The sequence below is a fragment of the Chrysochloris asiatica genome, unplaced genomic scaffold (assembly GCF_000296735.1).
Source record: "Chrysochloris asiatica unplaced genomic scaffold, ChrAsi1.0 scaffold00020, whole genome shotgun sequence".
NCBI lineage: Eukaryota > Metazoa > Chordata > Mammalia > Afrosoricida > Chrysochloridae > Chrysochloris > Chrysochloris asiatica.
The window spans coordinates 18,963,232-18,974,485 of NW_006408538.1; the positions used below are offsets into that span (position 1 = coordinate 18,963,232).

At 40.5% G+C, this 11,254-nt stretch overlaps 1 protein-coding gene across 4 annotated transcripts in view; it reads left to right on the forward strand.

The window, feature by feature from the left end:
• ADK (adenosine kinase) overlaps positions 1–11,254 on the forward strand; it is a 647,845-nt gene that overhangs the window by 49,331 nt on the left and 587,260 nt on the right. For 2 of the 4 annotated variants that reach the window (XM_006835923.1, XM_006835924.1), the window contains exon 1: positions 8,780–8,903. The exons of the other annotated variants lie outside the window; for them this stretch is intronic. In XM_006835923.1, coding sequence (XP_006835986.1) covers positions 8,890–8,903 — 14 coding nt within the window. In that variant the 5' untranslated portion in view covers positions 8,780–8,889. Of the gene's footprint in view, positions 1–8,779; positions 8,904–11,254 lie in introns of those variants that run through there. 4 annotated transcript variants of the gene reach the window in all.

Genomic DNA, 11,254 nt, shown 5'->3' on the forward strand with positions numbered 1-11,254 from the left:
TGAGGCTGTAAATATTTACAGGAGCAGAAAGCTTCATCTTTCTCCCGTGGAACAGCTGGTAGTTTCGAACTGCTGACCTTGCGACTTGCAGCCTGATTTGTAACAGCCTTGGAAATCTGTGGGGCAGTTCTACTCTGTCCCTTAGGGTCACCTGAATTGGAATTGACTTGACTGCAACCGGTTTGGTATGTTGTTGTTGGTTTATGCCTTCGAGTCATTTCTGACTCACAGCAACCCTCTGTAGGGTTTCCAAGGAACTGGTGGGTTTGAACCTCCAATCTTGTGGTGATTGCTTATTCTACAGTGCCACTCCAGACCTTTTATAGTGACTTTTGGGACAAATAGTTAATACATTCAGCAAGTTTTCTTTGAGTAATCTTTAAAGAGTAAAGGTGTCAGTTTGAGGACTAAAATGCACTTGATGCAAGCCTTGGTATTTTTAATTGCCTCTTTTGCATGTGAAAGTTGGACAATGAAAAAAAGACTATGGAAAAATTGATGCGTTTGAGTAATGGTGTTGGAGATGAATATGTAAAGTACCATAGACTGTCAGAAGAACAAACAAATCTGTGTTGTAAGAAGTCCCGCCAGAATGTTCCCTAGAAGCAAGGTGGTGGTGGTTATGTGCCGTGGAGTCGATTCTGACTCATAGCGACCCTGTACAGGGTTTCCGAGGCTGTAAATCTTTATGGGAGCAGAATACCTCCTCTTTCTCCTGCGGAACAGCTGGAAATTTCGAACTGCTGACCTTGCGGTTAGCAGCCCAATTGGTAACCACTACACTACCAGAGCTCATCTCTCATACTAAAGACATATCAGTCGCTGGAGAAGAACATGATGCTTGATAAAAGTAAAGGGTCAGTGAATGAGAGGAAGATTCCCCAATGAGATAGGTTGACGCCAGGGAAGTAGCAATGGGCTCAAGCATGACAACAATTGTAAGAATAGCTCAAGACTGGTCAGCGCTTTGTTCTGTTGTACATAATAGGATTGATAAAAGTCAGAAGCGACTTGATGGTGCCTAACAATAACAACAAAACTTTCCCCTACGTCCCCTGCTTACTCTAGAGAGACCTGTCTTAAGAAGTTTATCTTTTTTGGAACATGATATAGCTTGCTATAAAAAATACGACCTTACCAGTATGTTTTAGTTTTGCCTAAGTGCTTTTGAGTCGGATCTGACTCATAGTGATACTGTATATAGGGTTTCGATGGAGTAACTGGTGTGTTTGAACTACCGATGTTGCAGTTAGCGGTCCAGTATGTATCCTACAGCACCACACCAGTACTCCCTCAGTCCCTTAATGCATAATAAATGAAGGAATGAAATTGAAGTAACATGAAGAGAAGATATTGCACATTAATGTTATAACAGCTGGTTTCTTAAAAGCCAAGTAAAGCCCCAAGTTATTTACACTTAACTTTGTCACGTTCTGATTTAAAACACTTAACCAAGATAATCATAGACTTTTTATTTTGCTGTTTTGTCTTAAAGAATCTTAACCATTGAAAACATGAAACATTTAATAGTAATCTCTATTTCTCTAACAATAAGGGTCATTGTGATGGTTGTGGGTTTTAGAAATGTAAGCTTAAAAAAAGTCAGGCATCAGTTTGCATTTTTAAACCGAGTTTTAAAGAATTGAATTTTATTTTAAAAATGTCAGACTATAAAACCAATATACAGCAGGAAATTTATAAACTAAATTAGTATAAACAAAAATTCAACTGCCGTCAAGTTTTTTCCAATTCCAATAGTGACCCTTCCTTGTTGTTGTTAAGTGCTGTTGAGTCAGATGCAACTCATAGTGACCTTGTATAGGGTTTCTGAGGAGTGGCTGGTGAGTTTGAACCGCCCACCTGCTGTTCAAACCGACCTTCAGGTCCAGTGCTTATCCTACAGCGCCACACCAGAACTCCTTCTTTGTTGTTAAGTGCTGTTGCCACTCAGAGCGAGAGCCGGGAGAAGGTTTCCAAGGAGCAGCTGGCTTATGGACTGTAAATTTTATATCTTTGGAGCAGACAGCCTTACCTGCAGGGGCTGGTGGGTTTGAACTGTTGACTTTTTGGTTAGCAGCCCAATGCCTAAAATCACACATTATCTTACTTCCCAGAGATAATCAATAATAGCATTTTGATATGTTCCTTTCCAATCTGTTTTCTCCTGTGGGTTAATGCTCCAGACTGCAAAGCTGTTTGAACTTCAAGGTCAGTGGTTCAAGCTCACCAGTTGCTCCTTGGAAACCCTATATAGGGTTGCTATGGATCAGAACTGACTCGATGGCACTTCACAACAACATCAAGAATGACTGGCTGTGATATGTAATTTAAATTGTTTAATGAGGTCAAGATCACGTGGTGCGTAGTTATTTCCCTCCTTAAATAATGACATAAAGGCTGGGCCTTAATTAAGAGTTCAGTTATGGTAATAAACATAAAGACCTTTAAAAAACAAAACAAAAAGATCACATGGTACATTTTGTACGTTTGCTTATATAATGAGCATTTTCCTAGTCCTTAAAAAGTCTTTGGAAGTATTTTGTAATAGCACCATAACACTCTATTGTAACTTATTCAACCAGTATGTTTACTTTGGTTATTTATGATAAATTTTTTTGCTATTAGTAATATTGCTGAAATGAATAACTGGGTTACAAATCTTGATTCACACTGATCTATTTTCCTTACAACAGTTGCTTAAAAAATGAAATCGCTGGCATGTATTGCTAAAAAGCTTTCTAGAAATGTACTAATTTATACTCCCACTAACATTGTATGACTGTGCTTGTTTTCCTGTACCCTTAACAGCAAACTGGTGGTGTTTGAAGGACGAACACTTCTATTATTTTGGAATCTGAAACACTTATTGAAAAGATTAGTGGGGTAGGTCCACGTCTTTGGTATGCCACAGGGACCACTTAGCTATTTGGGATTAGCTGTCTCTGGACTCTAATAGGGGCAGACTAAGCTGAAGATTAGATAAAGTAAGTAGAATATTATCAGTGTTACCTACAGCAAGCTAAAATGACCCACTTATCTTGATTCAGGAGTCTGGGTGTGGCACTACAGGATAATGCACTGGACCCCAAGGTCACTTTGAACAGCAGGTCGGCAGTTCAGACTCACCAGCTGCTCCTTAGAAATCCTACACAGGGTCTCTGTGAATCAGAACTCAAGGGCACTTGATTCAGAGATTAAAATGTAGGAAGGTTAACAAAGGTTAAACATTTCAATTGACTGCTTTTCCAAAAAATGTGGGAGAAGGAAAGCCTTTATGAAAAGAACAAGGTTGAAATAAATTGCTTAGAAAATTGATCAAGAGTTAACTCAGTAAATCTCTGTGTGTGAAAGGAAGGAGAGGGACAAAAAAAGGTAATGAGAGAGAATATTAGGAAAACAGGATGAAAGACTGCAAGGGAAGTTTCGGTGAATAAAAAGAACTGTGTTTTCCTGAAAAACAAACAAAACATATCTGTACCTTTTCTACCTACCTGATTGATTTTTAAAGAACACACACTTCAGACCTGTTTCCTGAAATATTTTTGTGTGTATATTGCTGCAACATCTATTACTAAATCCATTTTAAGACAGCAAATAAACTCTTTGAAAGTGGTTTTGAGTCAGAAACAAATTTAAAGTTTTTTATTATGTTAGAAAGTGTCACCCATAAAAAAATAAGTTTTCTGTATCTTTGAATGTGCTGTGGTATCAGTTTGATTATATATTTGAAAGCTCTGGTAGCATAGTGGTTATGAGTTGGGCTGCTAACCTCAAGGTCAGCAGTTCTAAACTACCAGCTGTTCTACAGGAGAAAGATGAGGCTTTTTGCTCCTATAAAGATTTATAGTCGCTAGGAGTCAGAACCGACTCCATGGCACATACCACCACCAAGCCTGTCTCTTCCCTTGGAGTCCTGGTGTGGCGCCGTAGGATAAGCACTAGACCACAAGGTTGGTGTGAATTGCAAGGTCAGTGGTTCACACTCACCAGCTGCTCCTCAGAAACCCTATACAGGATCATTATGAGTTGGACCTGACTCAATGGCACTTAACCATAACAACAATATCTTCCCTTGTCTACATAGAATTCAGTCTATTTGGTAATAATGTTTCTAGCCTTACTGCTTGTTGTTTTGGCCCCCAAATTAGTTGTTTTTAAACTTTATTGTTCAAATAAAAAATAGGAATTGCTAAATTTTGCCTGCCTAAAAATGTATTTTGTTTTTCACAGGGCCAAGTTCATCTTAGCTGTCAGTTTCATATCCTAGTGCCCAGAGACATGATTTTAAATGATAATAACTATGGCACTTTCTTGTTGTTTTTAAGTGCCATCTAGTCAGTCTGACTTGTATAGGGTTTCCAAGTTGGCTGATGGGTTTGAACCTCATGATTAGTAGCCCAATGCTTATCCTACAGCGCCACAGTTAATTACGCTTTACTCTTTACAGTGCTGTGAAAAGCATGCAATGGGTGAACGAACGGACAGATTGATAAAGAACTAATGCATGGTTGCATAGCGTGTCTGTAGAAAGTTAAGTGTTGGGAGGAGGGAAGGGGGATTGCAGAGTTTCAAACTTCTCTGTCTTGGTTTTTTTTTTTTTTTTTTATCTCTTACTTCTCAGCCTGGCCCACAGGCCAGAGCAATTGAGACATCTGGAAACAAAAGAAACGCAAAATCTTCATTGCAAGACTGTATCACAACTGTATTTTTAAAAAAGATCTTATCAGTGATTAATCTGCATTGTAAAATTTGAGAAGTACTGGTTTACAACATGTTGCTTCCTATATTAAAAGTGACATTGTACTTTTAAAATAATTTTAAGAATCATTCCTGGTTTTATTTTAGTGTCCGTGGACTATCAACATTTTTTCACAATAGAAGGAGGCAGAATGTTGAGTTAGTCAGTGTTTCTGCTGCTGGAAATGGCTCTCCAGCTGTTGCTTTGATTCAGATCCTGTTTTAAACCAGAGGAACAATTGACTAATTTGGTCTGTAGACATTTGGTCAAGATCTCAGCATGCCAAGTTTATAGCTCAGTGTTTTTGCAGCCTTTACTCATGAATTAAACACATCCAGTTTATAGTCTGTGGCTTCATTCTGTAAAGGCATTTTTCAAACGGAAAAGAAAAATACTAACCATTTCTAACCAAAATTGATTTTTTGGGAAAATTTGTTGTTCTATTTCTAGATGGCTAGCAAGGAACCGTGGCTCTCATTTCCCCACTAATTTCATTTTGTGGATATAGTTATTACCTCACAGGGGCATTGATGGGGTGAAAAGAAGCAGTTAACTTAAGACTCTTAAGCAGCACTGTCCTTTTGAAGTATGCCAGACACATGCAATTAACATTTTTCCAGGAGCCACACACACAAAAAGGTAAAGAGAAACAGCTGAAATTAGTTTTAGTAATATATTTTATTATAACGAGCTCTGGTATCGTAATGGTTACAAATCGGACTGTGAACCTTAACGTCAGCAGTTCGAAACTACCAGCTGCTCTGCGGGAGAAAGATGAGGCTTTCTGCTCCCATAGAGATTTACAGCCTCAGAAACCCTGTACAGGGTCGCTATGGGTCGGAACTGACTTGACGGCACTTAACAACAACAACAACAGTATATAAAAACAATTATAATTTCAACATGTAATCAATAAAAAAATTATTGCCGAGATATTTTATGTTTTCTCATAATGTTGGTGTTAAGTGCCATCGAGTTGGTTCCGAACCATAGTGACCCTGTATAGGGTTTCCAAGGAAAAGCTGGTGAGCTTGAACCACCGAACTTGCAGTTCAAATGGCTTTGCAGTCTGGTGCAGTAACCTCCAGCCAGGACTCCTTTCTTGTAATAAGTCTTGTCTGATGTGTATTTTACAATCTGTTGTTGTTGTTGTTATTAAGTGCTATCAAGTCAGTTCTGACCCATAGAGACCCTGTATAGGGTTTCCAAGGAGTTGCTGGTGAGCTTGAGTCACTGGCCTTATAGTTCAAACCAACAATATTTTAATATGTATGCTAAATTTTCAGTAGTTGAAGGAGTCTTGGAATGGTGATGTGGGATATAGCACTGGGCCACAAGGTCAGTTTGAACCACAAGGTCTGTGGTTCGCATTCACCAACTGCTTCTTGGAAACTCTATGCAGGGTCACTATGAGTTGGAGCTGACTCAGTGGCACTTAACAACAACAACAACAAAGTGACATGTATAGTCCAACCAAAAGCAAAAATAGTGTTTAATGGAAAAATATTTTACATTGGTCTAGTTTTAATTTTAAAACGAATTAAAATAAACATCCATTCTTCACATTATCCACATTTGAAATCCTCACTGACCACATGTGGTGGTTGTTGTTGAGTGCCATCTAGTTGGTTCTGACTCATATTTGGTTTCCAATGAGTGGTTGGAGAGGTTTGAAGTGCTGACCTTATGATTAGCAGGCTAGTGCTCAGGTACCATAGTGGACAGCACAGCTGCTGGAAGAATTTCAGAAGTGAAGGTGAAATCTAAAATCAGATTGCCCATTGTTTCTAATCTACAAATGTTAAGAATTTGTAAATATCACACCTATGTTTTAGATGTAATTGATTTTGGCGGTTGGTTATGTGCCGTGCAGTCAGTTCCGACTTATAATGACCCTGTACAGGGTTTCCGAGGCTGTAAATGTTTACGGGAGCAGAAAGCCTCATCTTTCTCCCGCGGAGCAGCTGGTAGTTTTGAACTGCTGACCTTGCAGTTCGCAGCCCAAGTCCACTACGCTACCAGAGCTCCTTGGAATTGTTTTTAGACTTGTTGAATTGATAACCTTCCTGAATAGTTAGTAAATGAATAACTCTGAAATTTGCAATCTGATAGTATAGTAAATATGACTCATAGCAATCCTGTAGAGCGTTTCCAAGGAGCAGCTGGTAGGTTTGAACTGCAGACCTTGTGGTTTGCAATCCATTGCTGATCTTACAGTGCCACACCAGGGATCCACATGTGGTGGTGGTTGTGTGCTATCCAGTTGCTTCAGACTCATAATGTTTCTGAGGCTGTATAGAGTTTCTGAAGCAGAAAGCATCATTTTTCTCCTGAGGAAAGACTGGTAGATTTGAACTACTAACGAACCCTGCTGTTAGAAGCCTAGCTCATAATGCACTAGGCTACCGCAGGAGAAAGATGAGGTTTTCTGCTCCTGTAAAGATTTACAGCCTCGGAAACCATGTACAGGGTCGCTAAGAGTTGGAACCGACTCCACGGCACATAACAACAACAACAACAACCAGGGAATAAAAAGGGATGAAAGATAAACTACTAAAGTTTTTAAGTGTTTACTTATCCACACACCCCCTTTTCATTCCCTTCTCCCCAAATAGGGATTAATTTGCTTGTCTTTACAGTTTACGAAGAAGCCCTGGTGAGGTAGTGGATTATGCATTAGATTACTAACAGAAAGGTCATCAATTTGAATCTACCAGCTGCTTGGAGGATTAAAGTAAAGACTTTCTGTTCACTTAAAGTTTTACAGCCTTGGAAACCCTACATCATGTCATTATTAATTAGAATTGACTCGATGAAAGTGGGTTTGGTGGGTTTTGTTTTTATTTAGTTGTGGTTTTGGGTTTATACGCGTATTAGTGGTTCAGAGTCTACATTTTAATGCCACTATAACACTTAACAACAACAAACGACAAGGTTAGGGCTAGGAGGTACAGTGTCTCTATGTATTCGATGCTGGCGTTACACCATTCGGGAATGTCAGGTGTTCTGAGAATTCAAAATGACAAACAGGTAGTTTAAATTAGGCTATTAAAACTTTCAAGTCAGACCTGTATTTGGATCACTTGTAAACTTGCTAAATTTATTGATGCCAGACCTTACCCTTTTGGAGTCTGATTCCCTTGGTTTAGGATGAGAGTTCTCGTGTGGCACTGTAGGATAAGCATTGGACTGCTAACCACAAGGTCTTTGGAAACCCACCCTATGCAGGGTCGCTATGAGATAGAACAGATTCGCAGCGCTCAAAATCAAGAGATTTAGGGTGAATCCTATAAGAAACAAACAAACAAACAAAAAATCCCAAACTCACTGCCATCAAACAAATTCGAATTTAGAACGGCCCTATCGGGAAAAGTAGAACTGCTTTTTAGGATTCCTGAGAATAATTTGGGAGCAGCCAGCCTCATCTTTCTACTGTTGAGGAGCTGGTGAGTTTGAATTGCTGGCCAATGCCTAGTGAGTATTTCTGATGTTCAAGAACATTTGGGGATCAACATAATAAATGATGGACTTTTAAAGGTTGTGAGTTCGAATTTAACATATTTTGCTGCAGTTACCAAGCGTTTGATTTTCCCCAATCAAAGCGTTCTTAGGTAGTTGGTTTCTCTTTATTTGCAGATGGGTTTTGCAGGCAGCTAAACTCCATCCCCAAGACATGGCCTACTGGTTCCTAGTTTTTCTGCCAGCAAACAGCCTGAACTTGCCTGGGTTGCCCGTGGCCATGTGACTGCCAAACCCAGTTCCCAGTCTAGCGGCCATTTTTGAGGCGGGCACCCAACCTCATGCCTTGTAAACCTGGATGGGGGAAGAGTGTTACCAGGACCCAAGATGGCCACCACGCCCGCTAGCCAGAGTGCTGGCTGTAGACCAGCGGGTGGCTAATCGTGGCCCGCGGCACCGGGAGCTGATCCTGTGCCCTAGGCTAGGGGCGGAGCATCCGCCCCCTCTGGCTTCGGCCAATCAGCAAGCCCGGCCGACTCGGCTGGGGCCGCCAATATGCAGGGTGTGTGAGGACGCGCTCCCAGTTGCGGAGTGTTTGAGCAGAGGAGCAGTTGCCGTGGTACCTGCTGCTGCCACTGCAGACGCGGAGCATCAAACGCGGGCGCTGTTGCGTGAGTCAGGAAGGTGAAATCATGACGTCCGTCAGGTAATAAGCGGGCTGCAGCCTAGACTAGTGTGCTGACTTGCTGGGCGTTAGTCTCCCAATCGTCTGAGAACTGGCTCCCTTTGCTTGGGTGGTCTGGAGTCTCCCATTGCCCCCGGGTCCTTTCACGTTGGTGTTTTCTCTGCACTTTTAATTTGATCATTTCTGATTTTCTCAGAAGTTTTTGGGTTTGTGGCACAAAGCGGTACTCGTTCGTAGTCGCTCTGCGCTAAGGTGACCCTCGCCCATGTTTCAGGGTTTGAAGCTTTCTGGTGGCTAGTGGATTTTTGATGAAAAATGTTGCCGCCTTTCCCCCTCGGTGTGGCCCAGGGCCTGAGGGATGTGACAGGCACACAGTATGTTTCCATGCGTGCATGCCATGCCTTCTGCCAGAACTTCATTGGTGGTCATGATCAGACCTCCAAAGTTGACTCTTCTCTGACGCAGGTAGGTTGCTCCCAAGTTGAGAAATTGTGTGTCCTTAAAATGTTTACTAGGTTGGAATTACTACTGTAGGAAGGCCCCATCTTTTTATCTGAGAATCAGAGTGAAGTGAGTGTTGTGAGGTTGTGGGTTATAATGAAAGTAATAAAACAAGAGAGTTTCCCCCAAATTACTCTTCCAGTTGTGAAGGTTTTTTGTTAATGGTAACAGAATAATGGGCCTGACCATTCTCTCTGTGTTGTCTCAACGGTATGTTTATTGTTGTTGAGTGCCATCGAGTCAGTCTGATAGCAAGCGACCTTTTATAGCGTTTCTGAGGAGCAGCTGGTGGGTTTGAACCACAGACCTTGCTATTAGCAATCAAGTACTTATCCTGCTGCACCACATCAGGATCCATGTAGCTTCAAATGAATGTTTAACTTATGCTAATTAAGCTATTTATAAAAAGAGATAAATTGCCTTATTTACTCTGTGTTCTCACCTGCCTCGTTTTAAGTAGACCTTGGCCTTCATTACCCCAGAAAAAGGGAGGCCCCCAGCACAGAAGAAAAACAAAATAAGTTTTAGTCAGTGAGCTTCCAGGGCTCTAAGTCTGGTGATTTAGGGGCTTCTTAATGTAGTTTTGACTAGACAGTATTTAAGAGATAGCTATAGGCTCTAGCCCTCATTTAAGATAAGGTAAAGTGCAACTCTTTAGAACTTGAATGTGGTCTCTATTTCTTAAATTGCATGCTTCTGTACTAACATAGATAAAGAAAGTATCTACTTACCTTCTTTTGCAGAAGGAGAAATGCAGATGCTGAAACCCATATGGGAAAATATCACAATAAATTATACTGGTGCATATACATTTCTAAAGCTAGTAGTAATTTTAGGATGAATTAGTATTATGTTGTTAATATCAAGAGTTAGGTCCCTCTGCCTATTTCCTACTCCTGCTCCCTTTCATGTTGCTAATTAGATGTGTGAGTCAAATACTTTAGTTGTAAATCAGTTTTTAAATGGACACAATTCTAATTGCCCATCTTTGCTGGCTGTTAATGATCAGAGTCCTGGTGTGGTGCCATAGGATAAGTGCTGGATGGACCTCAAGGTCTGCTTTAAACACAGGGTTGGCAGTTCATACCAGCTGCTCCTCGGAAACCCTATACAGGGTCACTATGGGTAGGAATCAACAACAACAATGAGTGGAGAAATGAGCCCTGGTGGCATAATGAGTTATGCATTGGGCTGCTAAACACGGGGTCAGCAGTTCAAATCCACCAGCCATTCGTCAGGAGACAGATAAAAGACTTTCAGCTCCCGTAAAGATTTACACCCTTGACAACCCTATACAGAGTGACTGCAAGTCAGAATTGACTTGATGGTACACAGCCATCACTTGGTGGAGAAACACCAAGTCTAAAACTTTTACTGTTAAGCAAGTAACAGCAGGATGTGCGTTTTCTACATTCGTATTACTTTTTTTTTTTTTTTTTTAATTTTTAAAGCTTTTATTGTGAATTGAGTGATAGTTTACATGGGAGAACACTAGTTTTGCACTCTACCAATCATATTTTGTTACATTACAATGATTACATTTCCCTCCATGCCCCATTAGTGAACAGTATTTGCCTCTATTCTCTCTCCCCCTTTTTAAAAAATGTACACAAAACCACATAGGAATATATAATTATTTAAACAACCAACGGGTACATTTTGCAAGCCAGCCTCCTGCCCACCAGCACATAGCTTTTCTTTTTCCATGAGTCTGGAGTCCTCAGTTGCTCTCTATCCATCTCTGGTGTCACATTCTGCTCATGCTCACTTCATTCTTTTCTTTTTTTTTTTTTTTAAGGTTTTTATTGTGGATTGAGTGAAAGTTTACAGGGCACATCATCAGTTTCACATTCAACCATTCATATGACTTG